This window comes from Colossoma macropomum, unplaced genomic scaffold (assembly GCF_904425465.1).
Source record: "Colossoma macropomum unplaced genomic scaffold, Colossoma_macropomum, whole genome shotgun sequence".
Taxonomy (NCBI): domain Eukaryota; kingdom Metazoa; phylum Chordata; class Actinopteri; order Characiformes; family Serrasalmidae; genus Colossoma; species Colossoma macropomum.
This window is the reverse complement of record NW_023494791.1, coordinates 33,776,499-33,802,652: the sequence shown is the minus strand read 5'-3', so window position 1 is coordinate 33,802,652 and position 26,154 is coordinate 33,776,499. Positions and strand designations below refer to the sequence as shown.

At 36.8% G+C, this 26,154-nt stretch overlaps 1 protein-coding gene across 1 annotated transcript; it reads right to left on the bottom strand.

The window, feature by feature from the left end:
• Window positions 1-1,551: 1,551 nt before the first annotated feature.
• Window positions 1,552-25,910, bottom strand: LOC118810823 (scrapie-responsive protein 1-like). Its single transcript, XM_036574898.1, has 7 exons — window positions 25,308-25,910; window positions 20,511-20,516; window positions 20,313-20,408; window positions 12,782-12,878; window positions 7,843-7,908; window positions 6,056-6,300; window positions 1,552-2,205 (listed from the first exon to the last, which is right to left on the bottom strand). Exons 6-7 carry the CDS (start codon window positions 6,289-6,291, stop codon window positions 2,139-2,141), a joined length of 303 nt encoding a protein of 100 aa, XP_036430791.1. The 5' UTR covers window positions 6,292-6,300; window positions 7,843-7,908; window positions 12,782-12,878; window positions 20,313-20,408; window positions 20,511-20,516; window positions 25,308-25,910; the 3' UTR covers window positions 1,552-2,138.
• Between the last annotated feature and the right edge of the window lie 244 nt (window positions 25,911-26,154).

The window sequence follows — 26,154 nt, the reverse complement described above, 5'->3', positions numbered from 1 at the left end:
CACAGCTGCAAGTCCACACAGACTTTAGGATATTTAATATGTAGTGTATTGTTTTTATCTCTGCTGTCAGAGAAAAATCTCGAAACACCAAAATGACAACACGAGAAAGAAAAAGCATCCTTTACTTTCAAAGTTAAGAGCAACAGGTACTTTCAAATTATGTCAAAAACTGAAAAATGGAGATAAGAGCCAGCAGTGATAATTATATATACATTTTTCCTGCCCTTCTTTTATTTTTGGCTCTTTCTTTTACTTAGTTTTTATATAGTGTTTGTATAGTAACTTGTAGAGCAATGTAAGAATTTTATTGTACAGTGCAACTCTGTCTCTCTGTGCATATGACAACCTTTTGAATTTACATCTAGCAAGATATCATTTTTTTGCAGTGAGAGCTTTAAAAATTTAGCTTTAAGTGTTTTTCTGTCCTGCTGGTGAATTTGAGAAGAGCATAGCTCCACCCTGTTTCTTCAGTTTTATACTAAAGTTTTAGAATCACTTTGTTTACATATATAGCATTTAGCAGACTTTCTTATCAAGAGCAGCTTGCAAACGTGCTTTCTTGTCTACTTGGAAACGCATTCTTAAAAGAATGATTCACCAAAAAATCAAATTTACACATTCTGACCCCTTAACCCAAGTGTAGCTGATCAGCCAAGAAATGTTTAGTGTCTGAAGTTTGAATCTTAAATGTACAAGGCTACAAGGCTAATGTAGCTAAGTCTTCTGTTATAGCAGCACAAGTGGACTTTTATTATATTAGTCTCGTAGCTAAAAGTAAAGACGCCAAACATGTCTTGACTGATCAACATTTGGGGTAAGGGGCCAGAATGTGTAAGTTAGGTGTTTCCTTTAAGGTAGTGCAAATAGGCTTGAGTCCAACAATACCTTTGAGCTAAGACGCTGCAATCACAGTACAAGACCAATAACGGTGCTTTGTCTTCCTCATACATATAGATACAGTCATAAGCAAAACTTTGAACAACCCCGGTCAAATTAAATACATGGTTGATTTTCTAAGTAAAAAAAAAAGTTAAATGTGGCATAAACTTAATTATGGCATTTTCCTGCGATTTTTAATGCACAATTTTGTTTTATTTGATTTATTTAAGTTTAACATAATTGAAAAAACACATAATATGCAAAATGTGCCTAAATATGTACACAGGCAGCATTTCTTCCCAATAAGTTAAATTCTACAAATGAACAGCAAGTGTGCATTAAGGTGTTCAGAGGTGTGTTTTTCTGTAGAGGATATGTACTTACCAAGTACATCACCAAGTATAAATTACAGTGTGCAAACGTTATGGCACATTTTATATTCTATGTTTTTTTTTTTTTTTCTCAATCTGTTAAACTCAGCAGATAAATAGAATTTGTGCGCTATAATTTGTTGGAAAATTTAAGTTTGTTCCCTATAGAGGACTTATTTTCACTTACAAAATCGACAAAATGCAACTTAACCAGGAGTCAGGGGTGGGCTGTTAATTTCCTTGCGCATTGGCACTACCATTATCTGTTAGATTTACACCAAAATCATAACTGCAAATGAGATACATTCAATATTGTACACTTTATTTGGAATGTCCAAACCCTTACAGTTTGCAGCATGCAAGACTGAAAAATCAGCATCCTGAGCCCAGTGTGAGCGAGAAAAGAGCACACTTTTCTTGCTCACACTGGGCCGCTGCCAGACCAGGCTTTGAATAGATTTCATAAATGGCAGTTGTGATGGTCTTTGTAGGCTCCACATGTTACAGTTGATTTTAGCACTGAACCTATTCATCTATACATCTGGAGAGCTGGCGCTGTAGTTCCCATGCTAATCCAATACACCTGGCTCTAATATTCAAATGCTTATGAAGACATTATTTACACGGATCAGATTAGTTGTATTAGGGATTGAACTCAACCCTGCAGGGCAAAAAGAGGCAGGATTGGATACGTATATTGTAAACTATCACAGTCACTGAACAAAAGGGCTGTGAGGCAAATTAGACTGTACATTTAACTAGAGAGGTGGACATTTGTAATCCACATTTTTTCACTCTGATGCAGTCAAGCAGAATTAGCACTGAATGTTACTCATTTTCGAATGATATTCTGTTGTATGTTTTTATGGCGAGAAATGTTCCGTCCTCTCAGAGCCCAGCCTCAGAGGTATCACAGGGGATCACAAAGGATATTTTTGGCCCAAAGAAGATATCCCTGGAACAAAAGAAAAAAACAACTATTTTCAAATTATAGTCAACATTGCCAATTTATTGCAGCATGATCATGATGTTTCACTCGAATGGAACGTTTATGCAAAGCTATCTTAAGATTTTTCATTAGACTTTAGATGCATGCTTAACTGAAGTTACAAGTTATGTTATATCTGAGATGATTCTATAGTAATTTTTGTAGACATAACTTTGGCTTTAGATCTCTATATTTCACAGTATTGATTACCTATTTTGTTGATAGTCCTGTATGATTTTACATTAAGTATATCTTACATAACAACCTGTTGACTGCAATATATTTTAGAAGTTGTTAATGTGAGAATATAAATTGTTTTAGACTAGATAACTGGCTTAAACATTACACAAAGTAGCTATCTATGTACACATCTATAAATAGCTATCTATGTACACATCTTACATACTAAAGTTGCACTGAGTGGATTATATTTGAAATGATTCTTTGGCTGTTTTAAATACGTTGGAAGGAAAAACCAGTAAGCCCACCTACATTTCAATAAACATTTTTCTTTGTTTCAGTTTTTAATGATATATATATTATATAGAAATGAAAGAATAATACCTCTTTTAACATAATCAGGCAAGTTTTAAATAATAAAAAAAAAAAATTAAGAACAGTAAAGACTGGAAAGTCTGGGCTGTAAATAGTTGCTAAAATATATAAAAAACAAAATGATAATGTGTTTATAATGATTTAAACACTATGCTGGAATGCTATGTTTTTAAACAAATATGATAAGATTTGAGGTGTTTCTTTGTAAGTAATAGGCCAAACTGTCCAGACCGCTATTGTTTTTAGGCATAAGCTCAGAGAAGTTAATTTTGAAATGACAAGTTACATCTTGAGCAACAGATCATACAGAGTCATACAGGTAATTATATATACATATATATATATTCACACACACACATATATAACACTGTTCTTGGAAGAAAACCTCATATCTCCAAAATGATAACATTTTATAGGAGAAGGAAAAAAACCTACTTTACTTTTAATGTAAGTCAGTGGAACCTGACTTTTTTTCCAAGTCATTCTGGGCTGTTTCTTTTGGTCCATTCGTCATGAAATTTTGACATAATGTAAAGGGCAACAGGCATTTTCAAATCATGTCAAAAACTGAAACATGACAAAAATGGAGATACAAGGTTTTCTTCTGAAAACAGCAATGAAGGCCCCCTACATATATATATATATATATATATATATATATATATATATATATATATATATATATATATAATATAATATAATATAATATATAAATGTAGGTGAATGTCAAAATCTTCGTGAAAACTGTGTGAGTGAGTTTCAAAAAGAACTTTCTTCTTAAGAACAGTCGGTGAATGAGGCCCAATGATGTGCGTTATTAAAAAGATCTATTTTGGTCTCATCTGTCCACAGGACATTGTACCAGAAGGTTTTGGCTTCCTACAGTAAGCTTTTGCGAATACCAGTCTTGCTTTTTTGTATGTGTCTGTATCAGCAGTAGGGTCCTCCTGGGTTCAGTGTAGTACACACAGACACACAACACAAAGGTTGACTATGGTTTCTATATTGTCTGCACTTGTAACTTGTGAAAGGTGCGTTTAATTACCAATTAAAGGAGGTTTACATGCTTAAAAGCTCACATTTTCTAATGGATGCAATGTGTTGCCCCTTTTTAGAGTTATATGTGGAATAAGATCAAATTTGGCTTTTTGTCAGCCTCTTTGTGTTACTCCAATTCCAACAAGGGAAATGCAAATGTGAACAACAAAGCATTTTAGCTTCAACAATTCTCTGGATTAATTGGTGCATTACGTGGAAAAACTGCAAGGTTGCCAATATTTCTAGCCATGACTGTATGTTTTGTGAATATTATTAATAATTCCCTTGTTTGCGGCACAGAGTTCTGAGAAGTATTTAATTCCAGGACTTCTTTTTATAGTAAAATAGTTGGCAGTGTTGACATGTATTTAGGGCAGTCCCTCCATGCACAAATATCTCAAACTAAACGGTTTAGATTGGTTCAAATCTCACTTTATTTGTCACTTAACCCAGATGTAGACAGTCAGCCAAGATGTATTTGGTATTTAAATTTTGCTTCTCTCTCTCTCTTTTTTTTTTTTTTTAAAAGAACTAGAACAGCTACGAGGTTGCTCCTGTTGTTGATCTTCTTGCTCACTAGAAGTCAATAGTGACCCAAATCCTTTCTGTAAATATACCCCAAAATTTCTTTCATCCTGCATAAACTGCATTCAGGTCTTCAGTAAGATCACACAGACTTCTGATGTTGTTTAGGACACAATATGGCTTACTGTGAACTATAAAAATAAACACCTTCCCGATGTAGCTGGACATAGATCTCGGACACCAGTGTTGTGCTGAATTCTGAGTCCCGTTTGTGTGCGTATACATCACCCTGACATATGAAGGCTAAAAATGTTCATAATTTCTGCTGTTTATGTTTATAAATACCTATTGATCTTGACTTTTCAAAATTTCAACTGAATGATAACCAGGATGCAGTTTGAGCTTGTTGAGAGTGGTTTTGGCGTTGTATTTTGGAATTAATTTGCAGGACTTAATTTCTAGTGTTTGTTAGCAATGTTAGCCTTGTAGCTCCAGCGCTAAACTGAAAAAAGCAAAATTGAGACCCCAAACATGTCTTGGCTGATGGACTACATTTAGGGAGATGGTACAGTGGGTACATCTGGGAGAAAATTGTGAAACTATTCCTTTAAAAGTGCACGCGGGTTTAGGTTAATTGGAGTCTTATTCCTCTAATTTTTGTGGATTTGCATCTCCAAATATTTGTATGTGTAGTTTACCTGTTTTCTAGATGCATGTGTATGAATTGTGGTGGGCGGCAGTTAATTATATCTTATAAATGGGTCTGTAAGCTGCTGTATTTATAGAAGAAGTGTTCATGTTTCAATATAAGCTATTGTGGAGCAGATCAGAGTTATTCAAGTTGTCCAGCAGCACTGACTAAAATTGTGTGCAAGTGTCCAACTAGGCCAGTGAATCAGAAGGCCAGGTCGTCCCCTTGCTGCCCACGTGCAGGCATTAATAGAAGCCCCATGACAGCTACAATGCAGTCTGTGTTCAGCAGCAGGCCATGACTGGATCCTTCTCACTATGAATTACACTCACTGCTCCCTGGCCACCAGTGGTGGAAAATACTTCAGCAATTGTACTTTGTTTCAATACTATCATTTTGAAACATATGTGTTTTACTCCACTATTATTGAATTTGAATGCTTTCAAGAGAAAACACAGTTTTTATTCAGTGCATTTTCAAGGACCAGTGCTGGCCATTAGTCATCAGACACAGTTATTTGGCAAGGGTTAACCCCTTAAATGGCCAAGGTCCACCAGTGCACCCACTTTAATTACACACTCCTATAAACCTAATAATAGCTCAGCCATTTTTCATTGAAGACCCTGTACTTACTGAATAATAAGCCTTAGTATGTAATAAGCCTGGTATTTTTGGGATTTAAGACCAGATAGACTCACTTGTCTGGGTTACATAGCATGTAACCAACCGTTGCCAAGCTTTAAAGATACTTTAAAGTAAAAAAAAAAGTCCTGATTGTTCATTTTATTAGTTAAACCATTTACTTTTACTGTTGCATACTTGAATATGGTTAAGTATCAATACTGTGTGACCTTTTCTTTGGCTCAGTACTGCTAGTTTTAATTGAACAGGATTTTGACAAAGTACTTATACTTTTCCTTAACTTCAGTGCCTCTGTACTTTTTCCAAGCCTTCCGGCTGCCACAACTTTGGCAAATGCTCCATCTACTGGTGAAAAGGTGCAGTTACCTGGGGCAGCAGAGCAGCTCACTGAAATTGCAGTAGCAGACCATGTCACAGCTCTTGCCCTCCCAGTAATGGTTCTGTAGGGAGTCAATAGCCCTCATCATTTCAAGTCCACTGGCAACATTATGACAGTTTCTGTCCTTCAGCGCCTTTCTGTAGCATGACCAGCGATTTGAGGGATGAGCAGCACCAGCATGTAGCCCAAGTAGGAGAATAGCCGCAAGAAGTAACACTTTCATTTTATGATCCTGCCAGCAAGAAATAACAAAATTAATGGGCCTCATTTACCAACCGTTCTTAAGAAGAAATTTCTTCTTAAAACCGACTTATGCAGTTTTTACGAAGATTCTAACATTCACCAGTGTTTTCTTATTTGAGATTTGTTCTTAGGTAAGAACACAGTCTACGCACAACGGTGCAAACAATTATGTGGTGTCAGAACACATCAAGAATCTGATGTAGACTTTTTCTTAAGACCTTTCTCAAGAACAAATTTAAGAAAAAACTTAAAACATTAGTGAGTGTCGGTTTTACTTCTATATGGATCAATGTACCAAACTGGTTTAAAATTAGAATTCAAGACCCATTTCAGACTTCTAACTAACTTGGACTGTGAACTCACTCAAAGCAAAAGGATTTCAACTGATGCCTTAATTATGTTTATTTTATTAAAATAAATGATTGAATATTCAATTTTGTCACTATCAAAACAGTGATAACACTATGGAAACTTTACCAAATGTTTCGGTAGTGATATTTTTAGGTAATTTTAAGCAGAACTCAAGTTGTACACACATAAAATCATAATATTTTTCATTAAAACAAAAAAGTTTACTTAATTGCAGAAAATATGTATTTCGGTAATAACAATTCTTAAGATAATCCACATATTTTCACCATGTGGCCATGATGGACGAGGATGCAGTCTCACTTCCTGCTCTAAAATGCAGGGGTGTGGTGAAAATAAGGCTTCGCCCACAGGCTAAAATTCTTTGTGTTTCAGTGCAGACATGAAAACACGCAACAGCTTTTTTTTTTTAAATAAAGATTTGTTCTTTAAAAATCTTCTTTAAGAATTAAAGAAAAAGTTTAAATTAAATTTAAAAAGATCTTATACGAATTATTGAAAAAACTACAAAAAGGATCTTTTTTTTGTTTGTTTGTTTTAAACAAGTTGAAATGTAGGGATTTGACAGGCACCTTCCAATAGAAAGTAAAGGATGATGTATATATTTAGTTTATTTCTATCTCAGTCAGTGCCTTGTTTTAAATTGATCATAAAATGATCCTTTTAAATATCTATGGTCTGAATACTTAATTGTTTTTGTAAATAGTTTTTTCACTGTGAGACCTCAGTTTGAACTCCACTCAGTGGAGTGGTCCATATATCAAGTGCATCCATAAACTGATTGTCAAGTTACATTTTCTGCTCCTTTCAGTTGCAACCACATATTAAATAGAGCATAGTTCTTATTGTATATGCTACCTTCACATAGTGTCAGTTTTTCCACCCTGGTTGTTCATCTCAGTACAGTTAAAACACAGAATAAATAGCAGCAATTTGCATCACTGTTTGACTGATATTCTGATTTTATACTGAAGTTCCAAGTGGAGATTAGCAAAACATTGTTAATGATTACAAAACTATAACTCACTAAAAATCAACACGTTCAAAAGATAAAAAGTTATTGCACATATAATAAAATGTAACTCTGATCTTCTTTATGGCTTATGCCCAGTAACACAGCAATCTGTTTTCCAAAGCAATGCAAAGTCCAGAAACAGCTTACCTGTGTGTGTGTGTTCTCCTGTGTGTAGTGCTGGGTTGTGAGTGAATGGCTCAGCTCAGCTCTATTCTGAGTGAAAGATTTACACAGTGAGCTCCTTATATCACATCTCTCTGACAGCAACAGTTCTGTCCCCCTCTCCGGCCGGCATATGAGCCACTGACCAGGGTTGGCAGCAGTGACTCTGACCGCATCTTGCAGGGCTGGACAGTGCTAGCATTTACTCACATTCACTTCTAGGGGTGGGGGGAGAAAACATTACCAATGGAAAGTCTCTGTTGAGCCATGCTGAAATATCAATGTCATGCCATGAGTGAACAAACTTATCAGGTATGAATCGTTGCTGTCATATAAAAAGTATACATTTTTTTGCTTGTTATTTTGTTATATTTTATTTTTATATCATTGGAACACAGCACGCAGGCTTTACATTGTTTGAACATTTTATAATGAATGAACCAACAGAAATGGTCCATAACTACTTTAGAGTCTTGTTTCCTTAATTCATAATAACTTTTTTTTTTTAGTTTTTTCTGTCATTTAGACATTTAGAAGTTTCAAAGTTCTGTTACAGGGGTCTTTAATTAAAGTTCAATAAGGTCCAGTTAGAGAAAATTTCCTCAAGCAAAGGTCTGGAACATCATAATGTCTAACTTGCATTATGATTCAGTGCCATATACTGTATACTGAAGTAGTCTAGTAGTTATATCAACATCCTATGCAGTCAACAACTGAATGTCAAATCAAGTAAAGTACAATTAAATAATTTTTCAACAACATTTATTGTCAGTTTTAGAGCACGCCATGTGAAATAACCTCCCTCTGACCCACTTTCTTTTCTTATTGCTGTTTCTCACCTCGTCCCCGTGTGTGCGTCACTTACTCGAGTCGCAGTGCTCATCGTAATGCACGGATCTGATTGGCTGAGTAGCATAACGTGATATTTACAAAGCATGCGACTGGTCTGTGAGTTTCCCGGGCCGCTAAAGCGGTACCATAAAGGCTAGAAAAGCTATGCCGATTAAAATAGGACCACCCCGTTGAAATTAAATAATTCTCCATAGTTTATCTGTTATAGGTCCAGGTCCACATAGGACAGCATCTGGGACCGGACTCGGACCGCGGTCCGCCTATTAGTGACCTCTGTTCTGTTAGGACCATGATGAAATATACTTCATGTCCTGTGCTCATGTGTTGCTGCTCCAGAGCGTCCCATTCTATTGATAGTGCCTTTTGTAGATATTATACATATATAAGCTGTGTGTGGGCAAATGGAGACCTGCAAAGGCACCTTAAAATAACTTTCTAATTAGAAAGCGTGCCTGGATACATTTAGACATACAGTGTATACAGTGTGATGAAGATTATTGTATTGAACTATTGCCAAAACAGTGATTAAAAACCTCTATAATATCTCTAAAACAAACCAAATCACATGGTACTGAACTTTGGGCCTTGCCAACTCTGCTGCTGCTGCCAAAAAGTGTGAGTGTACAGTCCTAATACATTTCGAGAGGCCAGCAGAGGCTGGCAGCCACACGTTACACCAGATTTAGCTCATTAAAACAAACATTAAGTAGAGTGACTTAAAATGCAGCTCTCACTGCATGGAGATGTGCTGGAACTCAGGAACTGTTGCTCACTTGTGTCAGGACTGTGTATCTATCCATCTGTCTCAATGCCATTTTGCTGAAGCTTTTATTTCAAAAGATATAGGCTATATATCGAATATTTCTCATTATGAGATTGAAGATTTTTCTTATTCACTTATTCATTTTTCTTATTTCTTATTCACTGTTTTATCACACTGGCAGATAATTGTGCTTGTTCCAAGGAAGTAAAATTATCTGTCAGTGCATTAAGATAAGTACTTGACAATATCCCTTTATACATCTTAAAGGTCTAGAAATATGTTAGATTTTCTTCTTATGTTTTTATTGCCAGTTATACATATACACATTAATGCAGTAATAATGAGAATTTAAACATTTTTATATATGGCCTTTGACTTTCATTTGCCAACAGATTGTTTTGGAATGTAATTCACTTACTCCCAAAGATAAATGGCCCGAGGTGGGAGTTGGAAACATGACAATATTTTATCATTATTTTGATAAATTATGTCAGCATACACTTTTCTGATTATATTGTGGATACTGTCAGCACTTAAAAACACAGACCAACTGCATGTTTCATTTTAAAGTGAGTATTAATTGGCCTGTTTAACTGGATTCAGTGCAGTGCAGTTTGTAAAACATTGAATAAAAATCATTGTAGTTGTAGATTTACTATTATTATAATAGTATTTTGTGTGTGGCACTACAGGTTCTATTATGTCTCTTATCTTATTAAAACTCAGGAAAAAACTAAACATAGTGATGCATATCATGTATCATGAAAAATCCTTAAAGTATCATGATTTTTTTCTTATGCCATTTTGCCCAGTCTCCTTTGCACTGATTAAGGCGCTATAAATGCCAAACCAGGCCAAACAAAGAAGTGCAAAATTAGAAAGTCTTCATTGACTGTGTTAGTGATCAGCAGGCGTGCACTGAGGCCACTGCATTCAGGCTGAGTAAATGAGTGAAGTGCACTGAGTGAATAAGTTGTATTGAAATGCAGATGTGCCCCGCTGTAGCCTTCAGTCTGACTTGGACTCGAGCCTGGAGAAAGCACAAAGCACCACACACTGCTACTACTACAGATGGGTATCAGTGTTGGCTCTGATCAGCTGTATGGCATGATTCGCTATTTAAAATGAATTCTTATGTTGGCTTTCAGGACTGACCCTTTTTCATGCTCACCAGGCTAGTGTTCATTTACAAAGCGTGATGTTCTCTTTTGGATGGCCAGAACATGGCAAGTTTTGAACATGTCCTGTCTCTTTAGTTTATTTTTCACTCTTGATTTTGTAATTTTCAGTGTATTTGTAATCTTTTTACTGACATTTTATGACCAAGAAACAGTATGTTTCTATTACATTATTCAACGCAATATTCATGTTTTTTTTTAGTTCTCTGAATCATTCTATCTTTCAGAATGTTGATGAAATTTAGAGTCTGGTATATTGGATGGGACATTGGAGATCTCTGGTTTGAATATGGATTTAGATTAGTGCCCCAGCATTTGTTTTGTAGAAAAATGGGGGGTTGGGTGAATTTTTTCTAGTTTGATATTGTTCAGTTGGAAGTAAAGTATAGATTGATAAATCTTAATATAGCTGAAATATACCTTTGAACACGGTAAAGCACAATTTCCACAATACATTAATAAACAATTCTTATAGAAGCGTCCCAAAACTATACTTTTGAGCATTGTATGTCTCCCCAGACCTTGTATATAACACATTTTCCACTATAAACAAATGTAAGTATGACAATTTTCTGCCAAGCTTCAAGCACAATTTCTATTTATTCACTGAATATGTTACATTTTATGTTAATTAATGTTCAATATGTTAAAGTCACATAATAAATAGTAATTGTATTATTTTTAAGTTGAATAACTTATTTTCACTGAAAATCAACTAAACATGTCATCTGACCAGGGGTGCACAAACATTTGCATACTGTTTGTACATGTTCATATATATCTAATTTTTAAATACATTTTTAACTATTATTTTATTTTATTTTTTATCTTATTTTTCCTTGAATGTGTATTTATAGTCTTGCATACGTGTCTGGTCTGTTTAGCGTGTTACATGTTGTACATATGTGCACTACCTACCTTCCTTATGAAATTAAACTGACCTTCTTCTTGACCTTTCTTCTTTTATTTTGTGAGTTTTTCAGTCATGTTTATGTACTCAGTGTTTAGTGCTGTAGTATTAGGTAATGGTTATTGTAGTTTTGATCATGAAAAGAACCCTCAACTCAAAGTAGTATTATTCATTACTTTGACAAAACATGTTTGGTTGGCTTTCCCCACAGGGATTACATTTAGTCTTAAACTACATTTTCCTTTCAGTGAGGAATCTCCATTCAGAATGCTGTGTAATCCAGGATTACACTCTTAAAAGATGGTGCATCAAGGGTTATTTAGTAAAAAAAAATGGTTCTATAAAAAACCATGAACACTCAAAGAACCCTTTGCATGATTGAAGAGTTTTTTACATCATAAAAGTGTCTCACAGAATGTGATAGTAACAATAGAAGAACCCTTTCGGGTGCTATATAGAACCCTTTTCAAAAAGGTTCTATATAGAACCATCTATAGCTCATTCTCCATCAATCTGCAGAACCCTTTCATGATGCAAAGAACCCTTTAATCCTGCAATAGGTTCTTTGAGTGTTCATGGTTCTTTATAGAACTATTTTCTTTACTAAAGAACCCTTGAAGAACCGTCTGTAGGCTTAACAGACCTGCTGAGTTGGAAGAAGATTTTGGAGCTACTCCTGCAGCGCCATCTGCTGGAAGTTTGATTTTCAGGTTAAGCAGCTGCTTTTCATGAATGTCGGACAATGAATTAAGTTTTCTTACATTCTTGTAGTGCTTTGCTGTCTGAGAACCACACCGATCTATGAATGGTGATAATAATGGTAGTTATGATTGTTATTTATGACAGCTGGTAGTTGTAATAGTTAAGGATGTGGGTTCAAATCCCTTCATGCTGCAGCAACCATATGTCTGTATATAACAGATCTGTGAGTTATAATAGAGCCCTTACCCACAGTTTCTAATGCTTGTGTTTTAAATATTACTTTTACCATCTAAAAAACTCTTTAGTTAGAGGCATGACTATTCCTTAAAGAAATAAACCTTTATGAAGGGGACTGGCAGAAAAGAAATTACACAGAATGCTATGTTTAGTTAAAATACCACAGAACTTTTGACACACTGTGTAGTAAGAAAATTTAAGCCCATCATCCAGTCATATTTATGAGGTTTTATTTTACATAACATTCAACATATTTGTAAATTTAATCACAGAAAGTCTTACCAGAGCATATTTAAAGGCTTTTTTTGACTGATTGTTTTTGGCTGAGCTTCATTGTTTCTGCTTTGGGACAACTTTTCCAACTGGAGTCCTCTAGATTCTAGGAAGAAAGAAAGTGGAAAAAATGATGAAATTAAGTTAAGTAAGTAATGATGTTGTCTATTGAGCATGTGTTCAGAGTGCTCATGTCAGTTTAGGATTAGGAAAAAAAGTTTTGTCATTCTTTGTCTCTTTTATATTTTTCTGTCTTTCCTTCTGTATTTCTTTCTCTATTTGTATTTCTTTTCTTGCCTATACACAGAGAAAAGAAAGGCAACATTCATATTATTTGAATTCAAAGTAGCATCCTTCTGTTTTATTTACTGTCAGACGTAGATGTAATGGTTGTTAAAAAAAGTTCAACACTGTAGTTAGATCCAATAAAAAATGCTGTATGTAGTTAAAATCTTTGACATGTTCTCTCATGAGAAAATGAAAACCTCCCATCCAGTTATATGTATGAAGTTATACAACAGTAGTCGACAGACAAAAAAAGTATTTTGCAGAGTACATTTATGGAGTGTTTCTTTTACCTTGGTGCTGCTTCATGCTATAAGTGATACATGTGGTCGCTTAAGGCTCCCAGGGGGCCCTGGGAGGATGTAGTCATGAACTGCATAAAATGCTTTTTTTTTTGTTTGTTTGTTTGTTTGTTTTTGGGTTCTGTGTGTGTGTGTGTGTGTATGTGTGTATTTTGTGCACTTTGTACTATGTTTTGTACTGTCATTTATTCAACATTCACTACTGATACTAATACGATTTTGGAAGAATATATCTTGCAGAGAAACACAAAGATCAGGTCAGACAGGATGATTCAGGTGCAGTTTAAATGTATATAATTTTCCCTCATCATCCCTTACTTTAAATGTAATGAGCCAGTAAAGACATGTTTGGTGTCCAGTGTTTGCTTCTAATTTTTTTTGGGGGGGCTGCAAAGTTAATGTACACTGTTAGAAATGAAGGTACTGGGCTGGTGCAATTCTTATTCACCCAGAGACTAACAATGTAAATGTGCCCTCAAAGGTACAACAATGGTTTTAAGGTCCAATTGTGTACCTTAAATATGTTTTTTGTAGTGGAAAAGTACACATTTGTATCTTTTGATAGCCTAATGTTTTAAAACAGAACAATAACATAAAAAGCCTGGAGACAAGACGGGGTGTATGGAGTCAGTACAACTTAGAAAATATAATTCCAATGGATTATGGTACAATTATGAGATATATTTATATATAGTTTAATGCATAACTTCTACTTAATGTCTATTTTCACAGGACATTAAATAAATAAAGGTGATCTCTGACGTTTGCATAGCACTGCAATGGGAGCTTATAGCCACTATAGATACAGTATGACATGCTGTTAGCTATAAAAGTGGACTTCAGAATTCAGGCCTGATTTTGTTTGTATGTTTGTCTATTTTAATTGAAAACAGTGCATCATACAGTGTCAAAAACCACATAAACAAGTCTATTTAATGGATGGCCATAAGCTTCCTCTACTTGTTAGTTATAGTAGCCTTGTAGCTTCAGTGCAAAACTTCAGAAGCAAACTCCAGACACCAAACATATCTTGGATTATCAGCTACATTTGGGATAAAGGGATGAATCATGTTTATCCTGATTTAAGTTGCTTATTACCAAGGCTTTGATAGGTTTCTTGGGATCTGTTGGGGGAGTGTCTATGATCTTTTCCTAATACTCACCACAGTGTGTTGTTTTACCATTTTGGAACACAAGAGGGCGCTGCTGGGGCAGAGAAACGACATTTAGGTAGCAAAGGTGTTCTGCGAATGGAGGCTCATTCAGTGATAAGCAGCCTACGAGCACATCTGATTCTAGTGGGCAGAGAATAGAAGCTTTCTCTGACAGAGGCTATTAAGCCATCTCAGCGTTAATAGTCAAGAAGGGTTCTTTGCGAGTGTTTTAGCTTTTCTCGTAATGATTTATCTAATAACGTCCACTGTGTAACCATTATTAAGTAAAGTCCTTCATTTGCTGCAAACAGTTTAGTTTGAGTGGGCTGTTGTGGCGGGAAAGTGTTTGGGTCGGTGTCATGCAGAAACACCCCCTGTATATCACCGTGCTAATGCTTTGGGTTTGTGAGGGACTCAAGAATGAGTCTGTTTCTGCAGAAACAGCAATCACGAAGTGGCCTCTTGAGTTTCATTCTCTGCGATTGCACTGACAGATGAGGCCAAACACAGCTGTAATGCTTGGGTGTGCTTGAGAGCACTATAAGCTCTCCTGGCTGTGGCGGGACTCGTACAGCAGTCACTTGCCGCGCTGTAAAGAGGAGACAGACTAAACTATGACATGTTAATTCATGGCACACAAACACGACGCGATTCGGACCTGCCAAGCGATGTTGCTGTTACGGCTCAAATGCTCATTCTCAGCCCTCGATTTACGACCGACCTCACCGTCCGTGATCGAACGCAGTTACATTTCCAGTTTAAGGGAAACTGCAAACTGACAAGAGTTACATTCTCGAGAGCTATGCGCTATCAGCACGCGGGAATCAACGTCATAAAAGCAATCCCGTTTAAAAGCGGAGCAGGGTCCCCCCTTCTTAAGCTACCGCGGGCCTAGAGGGGCTCTCTGGTGATAGTGTAATCTCACCGTGTAACCAGAGAAGCTGTTACTGATGCTTTCTTACCCTCCGAGGTTTTCTGCAGTGCTCAGCTACGAGCCTCCTTTTCTTGCCTGACGGTGTTTCTCCCCAGCTTTAGCGTGGAAACACAGTCCAAGCTCAGTTCCTCTCCGGTAACCTGTAGGCCTTTTCTTGCCGTGAGCCGTGTAAGTAGTTGCTTAAAAATAAATAAATAAATAAATAAAATAATAAAAGAAACTGATGACGTCATGATTTGCCTCTTTGTGGTGAAGAACGCTGGCGTTATAAAGAGCACTGTACACATGCCGCTTAAACACGTTCATTTTTATTATTTATATTTATGCATTTTTAAAACATTTGGTTCCACTGCATATAATAAAAAAATGTTTTGTTTACAAATGTATGTAAATATGTTGTGTTTGTCTCACATATATGTATCTACCCGTGTTAAATTTTTCTCACACTCTTAAAAAGGATGGTTAGTAAAAGGAATGGTTTAAATTGTTCTTCACATCGATGGAGAATGTGTTGCATATGGTTCTATATAGAGCCCTTTTGAAAATGGTTTTATATTGCACCAAAAAAGGGTTCTTTTATTATTACAAGCTTGACATGGTAACAGTGGAAGAACCCGTTTTGGTTTGAAAAAGGTTCAATATAAAACTCATGGTTCTAAATAGATCCATTGCCTTTACTAAAGAACAATTGAAGAACTTCTTTCTTGCATACAAAGTATGATTAAGGTGGGAGGGAGGACCTAAATAGAATGTCTCCAACATTGCCTGCTTGTCACCACCAAGACACCACACACAAGAGGAGTTTAACTAGACTTGTGACTTGTGAAGACTCTCGATATTATGTAAATATGTTGTATTGTATCTCAGTTAGAGAGGTACAGTACTACTCAAAAGTTGAAACAAAGCAGAGTGAATCTTATTGTCATCTGCATAAACCCCAGGCCTAAAATTCAGTTATTAATCTTTATTCAGTATTTACTATGAATTATTCAGTAACTACAGTAAAACTTTTTGTGCCACTGATATTATGTTTACAAATATGTATGTAAAGATAAAAGACAGAAGTAAATTGTCCTTCACAATAACATACATGCATGTTTAAGTTAAATAGACATTTATTAAATCATTAATAAAATCCATTGGAAACACTTAGAAAATGGTATTTTTGCCCACTACACTTTACCTTGAAATAAAATCACCAAAAAAGTTATAATTTTCCAAAATTGTATTTTTTGCATTAACGTGTGAATTCATTTAACGTCTAATGCTTGAAATGTCTTCTTTCATGAGGCATCTATTAAAGGTTATGGAAAGTGTACATTTTAATTGTGTCCCTCAACATTCACTCAACTCTGTTACCAGAGTTAACTCTCACCAGAGTATTCTGAAGATATGGGATGAAAAAGTTTTCTCATCCTAGATGAAAACTAACAAGTATCTAAAGTCTATGTATCTAAATTATAGACTGAAAGTAAATCATTAGAATTTTAATATGTTTTTGTGCCATTAGCACTGATGCTAGTTAAGCATGTTTGATGTATTTGCTATTCCTGTGCTAAAAAAAACTCCCTTGTAACCCTTTTCAAGATATTGTCAGCCAGAAAACCTTGTAAAAATTAAACGTTGTGCCTGAGATGAGTTAACCCCTTTTTTGAACAAATTATTTATTCACGTTTTTGAACAAAGAAATTATTTTGAAAAATTGTTACAAGTGGCACACTTATGCTTTTTATATTTTATCTATTTATTTTCTTGTACTTTTTTTCATAAATAGTCAATTTAATGTGCATGTATGTTTTTTTGTTTTTTGTTTTTTTTTCTCTCAAAGCCAAGCATTCCCGGTGGCTCCTCATGAAGCTGCTTGAGAAAACAGCAAGAGTATTTAAAGCTGCATCAAGAAAAAGGGGCTGCTTTATAGAATTTAAAATTAGATATTTGATTTCTTCACTCTATTAATTCTAAAAGGTGAAAAAAAAGTAAAAATAATGAAAACCTTGTATTACTAGATGCATCCAAACATTTGACTAGTTCGTTATACACACAAACATCAAAAGACACATTTATTGAATTATATGGAGCCAACTGAGTGATTAAATATAGTAATATTTATTTTCCATGCTAAATCCTGTAGTTTGTATTGATAGTGGGAGAGAGAGAGATAGTGAGAGTTACAGGCCTCTTTCAGTCAGTCACCGAGGACTGATAAATTGTCCTAGGCCTGGAATCTTAAAACACTGGTTATCTTTTGCAGGGGGGTATGAGAGTGTGTGTATGAGGAGGTGTTTGTGTGGTAGGGATGAAAGAGTGCATAATTGTGTGTCTACACAAACATTTGGCATTGCTATGTTTGACAACCTCACAAATAAATACCTTTACTCAATATAAAAATATTTACCATTAGTGGTTTACAGATTACCTTTGTGAAATCTTGTGTTTTATGAACATTAGACATTCACATAGTAAACACATGTAAGCTATGTCACATAACTGAACACATTTTGAGCACATCTCTTATTTGTTTGTTTCCTGTAATAGCATTAGTAGGATTTGTAAAGGACCGTTTCACCCTCACTAAACTTCTCCCTGCATGGAAAACCACAAGCTTCTACTTAATGCTCATGCTTAAGGGACACAGTGGAAACAATGATGCGTCTTACATTTGTTTTGTTCCTTTCAAACTGATGCACTCTTGATTATGACATAACATCTGGAAATTTTGTGATCCCAGTGTCTATTTAGGCTTCATAATAATTTCCAGCTTTCATATAGGCCTATAATTTATCCTGCTCTTGTTATGTCCACCTCTGGTCATTTGCCACACTGTTTTGGTGTTGCCGAAGCCCCATCGCTGCACTTGGCCCAGGTGAACCACGACTGGGCAAGTTTTACAAAAACAAGCCACCGAAACCATTCCAATTTGTTAAACGCTGATCAAACCGTACTGTTGATCTGCATGACTGCGGATCCACATGGTGCAGTTGCAGTGCTGATACTGGAATGAACGTCCAACCGCATCGACCACCCTCACCAACATCTAATCAAGGTGCGGCGCTTTTCCTCTTCAACATGATCAAAACCACTGTGTGGAGAGCAATGAAATCAGTGGGGTGTGGTGGACCTCAATAGCCGCCTGCAGCCAGGCCACCCGTGAGAGGCCCTAACACGGGCAGACCTGCGGACCCTTTCGTGTGGCCAATAAACATGAAATCAACCTGACACCCACTCCTTAAATCAGCAAGCGCCTGAAAGAGAGAGAAGGGGAAAGAGATGCAAAAAAGAGAGAGAAAGAGAGAGAGAATTTGAGCTGCTCTCGTGTTTGTTAGAGAGCCTCGCTAACACCAAAAATCATTTTTGTAGTAATTGTTTATGTAAAATTCAATGTGAAAATCTAATCTTGGATGCTAAAAATGTGTGCTTTCCAATAAATATCTGTTTAGTATATTACCTTATTATTGGCAAAGCCCCAAATTAGTAATCAGTAGTAATTGAATAACATTGACATTCCCTTCCTCATCATACATAGGAGTGACCACTGAATGCAAGGAGTAGATTGCACTGCTAAATGTAGAGTTATACAGTTTTCCTAAACATGAAAGCTGATAGATGGGTAGATAGATGGACTGATGGATGGACAGATGAAAAGATAGATGACACATTGATTTTCTAAGTAAAAATAAGTACACAATTCTTTACAGAGAGCACATTATTATTTGCTGAATTTAACATTGGAGAAAAACATTAGCCCATGTAAAAGTTGTATATTTTGTTTTAAATTGTTTTAGTTGTTTTCCAGTGTGTTAAAGCAGCAAATAAATAGAAATGGTTCACTAACATTTAACAGGTAAATGTAATATTGAAGCCTGTTATCTGTAAAGGATGTGTTAAAATATTTTTACTTAAAAAATCAACAAAGCATGTAATTTCAACAGGGGTTTATAAACTACCATGATGGATGGATGGATGGATGGATGGATGGATTTTGCTCAGTTTATCAGAATCAAGTGTCATTAAAACAGGGGTTCTACTAATGTCCAGGACTGAGGGTGAAGGCCACTAATCTACTTGCTAAATCAAGCTGCACAGGTATTAGAATGCCTTCACTTGAGGTATTCACTGAGTTGACTAGTTCATTAGTTACACCAACCTTATACCTACATTCATTGGCCATTTTATCAGAAACACCTTTCATATGGGTGCACTTCATAGGCATAAAATTACACACTGTAGCCCACCTGTTGCTATGGTAGATGGTACAGTAGTATAGATGGAAAGTAGTTTCTGTTGCTGTTTAAACTGAAGAAGCTGTCTGAGTTTCAGAGTTCCAACTACAGGATTATCCGCACAGGGTTTGTTTGGGGGAGCTCGTCTCACGCTCCATCAGCTCACATAACATGGTCTTAAGCCCTCGGTCCGACAGGGCTGAAATGGGATAACTGCATGTAACACCTGAAGCTCCACTGTAAACACTCTCATGCTTGTGTGATCCACTGCAGTGTATTATTGGCTAACTCTGTTGACTGAGTGTTTTGGTGCTTGGATGAGAGAGAAAATTGAAACTCCCAGTACAAACAGCTTGTCCCGTGCCGTTCTGGAAGTGAACGTGCAGTGTGTGTGTGTGGGCTCAACTGCATCACAGCTGTCCTACTGAAAACCTCAAAGACACAGCCCAAGCACTGAGCAGCTGGGATTATGCAAAATCATAATTTACTGCATGGGACAGAATCAGCAGATTCATTTTATTGTTCGATTTCCGTGAGCACAAGGGCAGTTCATCGTTTCTCAACAAACAATATGGTCTTTATTCAAAATTAATCAGTGTGATGGTGTATTGATTAAGCTACCTTAAATAAATGAGCAGGACCTACCATTAATCATCCGAGGCAGCCATGTCTGTCCTTGAATATCCGATGTGTTTGATTTGGAAAGACGTGGGGTTTCTCTCATGGAAGCGGTGCAGAATTCTGACCATGACAGGGCACACAGATTGGAAACATATTCAACATGGCTGATGGTGGGGAGGGGTTGAGATGTATAAGAAGGGAAATTCTTCATGGAATACTCACGGAAATCTGAAAAAGAGAAAAAGAGAGAGAGAGAGAGAGAGCGAGAGAGTGTGATGGTAGCCTCGTGAGGGAGAGTAGATAGCTGTCATCGCTGTGGTTTAACACAGTCAGCCACAGACTGCTCCAGAAACTCTCCATTACTGCGTGTGATGGATGGCTTAGGAACCAGGCCCGAGAGGCCCCCGAGTGGTGGACGGACCTGAGCTGGCCATGGTATCACCGTTTCCATGGACGCACCCTGACATTCTTCTCATTAATGATACCTGAGATTGCATAGCTCCACTTTTGGTCTTTTCCACTGCCCTACAGCCAGATCGGAAAACAATGCAAGACTCAAGTAGATCCACTGTAGCCAAAGTATAGCTCTCGTACAATAAAGGCCACATCCTGTGTTTTTACTAGACGGCTCTCCAGTACCTCATTGTATCTGTGACAAGCATTCACTGGATGTTTTGCATTATACCGCATGCCATATGAGGTTATTTTTACCGGCCATTGCCACAAACGCAAGGGCTGTGGTGTGTGTGTGCGCAAGAACAGATGTTTTCATGAGAGAAAAACTGACTGGCCATATGTTTAATACAGGCAGAGAGAGAGAGAGAGATGAGAATTGTGGGCAGAGGTATTCAGGAATGCTCCAGCTATGGTTCTCATCTCTTTGTGTGTAAATATTTCATGAACGACTTTACAACTCGAAATAGACACCATGACGTCTGGTGATGCGCATGCTGTGATAGCCTTGTCTTAGTCCAGTTATCAAGGACTTAAGCAAGAGAGATAAGAGAGAAGAACAGGGGCATCTCTGCACCACTCTGGGCCATGAGGAGACTCTAATTTGTGACTTTGGACCATCACTATGGTAAACCGCATAGTAACATCCAAATCTGGGGAATTCTCATATGAAGTTTGGTTACTGATTTCTACAAGTCTGTTACATCTAATTATTTAGAATTGTAGCACTAGATGCTGTTCAGTATGAGATAAACTCTTACCAAGCACTTTTTGTCCTACATTATGGCATTTCAGTCAGTCACTTTGTTATACCAACCTTAAGAAATCCACATCCACCCTTTTTGTGCTTTTTGAAGTTAGCTGCCTAATCTTATTGGGAAGAAGAACTTGGCATGGAAGCACTAGTACATCACTGACCATCTGACTGCGGTCGGTATGAACAGCAGACTCCCTCTCTGTCTTTGGGCAATAATGTAGGTGTCTCATGACTGGCGTCTCCTCTCTCTCCTCTTTGGGAGGAGACAGCAGCATCTCAGAATAACCCAGCCATATAATATTTGGGCTGTATTTTATCTGTGTGCCCCAACAGCTAAACAGATATTAAGACCTAAAGCTTAATGTGGATTGAGCATGATTGGATATATCAATGAAATATTTCTCCTGAATTATAATATAATATAATATAATATAATATGTAATGCATATCAGTTTAATACAAATGCTTGTTGGAACAAAATTATATACAGATAAGTGTAAAAATATGGGCTAATGATTACTGTAAACAGGAATATACAGTGCAGGCTTTTGATCGGTGCTTTACACTTTTTCTTCTTTGAATTTTTATTTATTTATTTATTTGATTATATCTGGAGTGTAAATACAGCGGCTTATGAAAAAGCCTACAGGAGTGTTTGACTATATTTTTGGGTTCTATATCACACTGTCCCATAAGAATAGATAATTGTTTAATTTAATAAAATAAGTTGAATTCAACTTAGGAGAGCGAAATTCAGCTGCGCCATGCCATCAGTTTTCTTACAACATTTTAGTAATGTTAAAACTTAAAATCGCGACGTTGATGTTTTGCTAGTTTCATATAAATGCCGACTGACTTCACAACATATTAATAAAACAATATTGCCTTTACCGAAGCTTAACGCTAAACGATTTTAGAAAGTATTAATATTTTCAGTCCTTTATAGCCATTTATCATTTATTTCACTCAAACTGACCCGCAGTAAGGTACAATAATTAGTGAAGGTTAACGCTGTTAATAGTGTTGTGTCTGTGCTCTTTATTCTTCCTGAACGTGTACAGATCTCTCCCTCACCATCCAGCCTCTCAGCCTGAATACACGAGTGAAGGAAGTGGTGAATAAATGAGGGAATGAGTAAAAGAATAAACGAGTGAAGGAGAGGATGAATAAATGAGGGAATGGGTTAAACGAATAATTGAGTGAAGGAGAGAACAAATAAATGAGAGAATGGGAAAAAGAAATGAATGATTGAAGGAGGGAATGAATAAATGAGGGAATGAGCAAAAGAATAAACGAGTGAAGGAGCGGATGAATAAATGAGGGAACGAGTAAAAGAACAAACGAGTGAATGAAGAAAAAGAATAAATGAGTGAAGGAGAGAATAAATAAATGAGTGAATAGGGAAAAATAATGAATAATTGAAGGGAGGAATGAGTAAATGAGGGAGTGAGCAAAAGAATAAATGAGTGAAGGACAGAACAAATAAACGAGATAATGGGTAAAAGAATGAATGAGTGAAGGAGGGAGAAAATGAGGGAATGGGAAAAAGAATGAATGATTAAAGGAGGGAATGAATAAATAAGGGAATGAGCACAAGACTAAACGAGTGTAGGACCGGGTGAATAAATGAAGGAATGAGTAAAAGAACAAATTAGTGAAGGACGGAATAAATAAAGAGGGAATTGGTGAAAGACTAAACGAGTGAAGGAATGAATAAATAAATGAGCGAATAAGTAAAAGAATAAATGAGTGAAGGAGGGAATAAATGAAATAAGGAGGGAGTATGGAAATGAGGGAATACCGGGATGAGTAAATCAGTGAAGAAATGGTATTAACTTGTCTGAATGAAGTTCTGCTCAGGGTCGATCTGCCGCGTCTAAAAACGTTACTATTACATCTCAAACACCTTATTAATAATTAATAATATAGCAGAATAAATTGCGGCGTCCAACTATAACCTACTGAGTTTAAGAACAACACAGACTCTAAATCGCTATATTCTCCTCATATGCCTGTATGACGGGACTCATTTTTAACGCCACTTTAACGCCACGTTCAAAATTCACAACAATTATAAATACAGTAATAGTCAACCTGCTGCCACTGTAACTCTATTGTGTTTTTACTTAAGATTTTTTTTTCTGTAAGTCTTCGTCTTTTATTTCCACACCGCTTCTGTGGCTCGTGCTAAATATTATTTGTAATTTATTTTTATAAAACTGAGTTGATTGAAACTGCAAGCCAGTTTTGGAATCTCCATTACATTAGCGAATGAAAAAGAATATATTAAGAGAACAAAAAATAATTTCTATAGTAACGCAAGCTGATTGACAAATATTGCTACATTTCGTTATGAACATTACAATGTGAAAGATCATATTTAGTATCGCGATGATAATAATATTTTAACGTTTCAATAATTATTAGACCGCGTACAGTCACACCACTTTTGAGAGACTTCCTCTCAGAAAACTCACTGCAGAGGTGTTCTGGGGTGTGTGTGTGTGTATGTGTGTGTGTGTGGTGTGGATTTATGCTCTCGTTTAAAGGTTTTTAACTGAGCAGGTCGCCCCCCTGCTCTCCGGAATGAATGGGGTGTTGGGGGTCCAGAGTCTACTTGGGGGGTCCGACCTTCTTCTCTGATTCAGAGCCTGCTAGAAACACAGCTTAAACACTTCATAACGCCTGTATAATGTTTCATATCCCTGCAATTACCTTCCAGGTTTTAGCAATAAATGAGATGGCAGTGCATCACGAACACTGGCGTGGCAATGTTACACAAATGCAAACAATAATAGCACTTTTTTCACACTCATTTTTTTTAGCTCCTTCGCTCAATAATCGCCCCGTGTAAATTTACAATTCACCTATACACTCTCAGAAAAAAGCTGCGACACTGTTACTGGGGCAGTACCCCTCTTGTCACTGGGGTGGTACCCTCAAGGGTACATCTCAGTACCGTAAGTCAGGGTAATTGTACCATAATCCATTGAAATGATATTTTCTAAGTTGTATTGACTCCACACACCCCGTCTCGTCTCCAGACTTTTTATTCTATTGTTCTGTTTTAAAATATTAGGTTATGAAAATGTACAAATACATACTTTCCAATGAGAAAAACGTATTTAAGGTACACAATTGGACCTTAAAACCACTCTTGTACCTTTGAGGGAACGTTTACATTGTTTGTACCTTGACGAAAGAAAAATGTACCTGCACAGTCCCTGTATTTCTAACAGTGTACGATTCTTTTTTGTTTGAATAGGAACAAAATAAAAGTTCATCTAAACATTTACAACGTTCTTATCACACAAATACCGGAACTATACAGCAGAAATAAACCTTCACTCTATGCCCATCAAGGCTACTGTACTGTCTGTATGATAATACTAATGCTAATCATCATCATTGATTTTTTCACTCTAAATAACGGGTCAATACAGTAGTCTGTGGACTACTTTCGTCGTTGGCTAAAGCAGCCGGTCCTCATTTACACGATTCTACAGTGTACATATAAAATACACTGTAGGATCAGTTTGTATCGTTAATTTAATAAAATCTGGTGGCTTTTAAATACGTTAACACAGCAACAGTGACAACAACTCAAACCCAGATTACGGTGATGTGAACAACACTGGGGGATGTAAGCTAACATGATTAAAGGAAAACGTTTTTACAGTGTAAGTACTGCAGACAATGAAATCTACCAAGAAACTCTCTCAGAATAGCCACTCTGCTAAAATACACCCGGCTTCCGAGTAGAAAACAGACCCCCGCTTCTTCGTTCTGTAAGTGGTTTGGGTACTCACCGCGGTGGCTCCTCTCCGCAGCGCCAGGGCGCACAAGTGCCTGCAGAGACTTTGGGAGGACGGTTTGGATGGAGAGAGGGAGGTTTTCTCTTTTCTCTTTTCTTTTTTTTCCGCGAGAAACTCAATCTCTCATACAGTAGCGGCCTCCATCTGGGAACTGTCACAGCTGACAGCACCAACGGGGCACAAGGCCTGATCTTCCGGTGCTCAAAAAATGCTGCAGGCGCACATAAACGCGGATGGTGTGTGTTGGGTTGTCTCATTTTAGTGTGATATTAAAGGGCAGCGCACAGGACAGACGATGAAGCACTGGCGGTTCTGTTGTATCAGTGGGACAAACACACAGAAGGCGACTGGCAGGCAGTAATGGATGTGGCCTGACTAAAAATAACTTCACTCTTGCTTTGAGGCGATGTGTGGTACGTCATCACTAAAATTAGATTAAGTTATTCACGGATGCTCTTGTCCGTTTCTTCATTGTACCTCTAGATAAATGCGTGCTTCGTAAATGTTTTGTGGTGGTTGTCAATAACAAGAAGCCAAATGTTTCCGTTTCACATTCAGCGTTGTTAATCAACAACGTTCTAAATCTAACGGACTCGCTCTTCATTTAAAGGGAACACGGTCCTAGACAGCAGCTTCATTTAAACTAAGCAAGGTTCCATATATAATGGACACCAGTTTCATTTAAACCGAGCAGCGTCTCAAACGAGCTTCATGTATCTTGAGCAACATTTCAAAACAAACGGATACCAGCTTCTTTTAAACTGAGCAACGCTCTGAATCTAACGGACCAAAGCTTCATTTAAACCGAGCAGCGTTCTAAATCTAACGGACCAAGCCTCAT

What these genes read in the sequence shown, in the direction of transcription:
- LOC118810823 (XM_036574898.1), bottom strand. Translation starts at nt 6,291, where the DNA reads ATGAAAGTGTTACTTCTTGCGGCTATTCTCCTACTTGGGCTACATGCT. An exon ending in GAGCTGCTCTGCTGCCCCAG is followed by an intron (nt 2,206 to 6,055) that starts GTAACTGCACCT and finishes CTTTTGTTCCAG; the next exon opens with GGATATCTTCTTTGGGCCAA.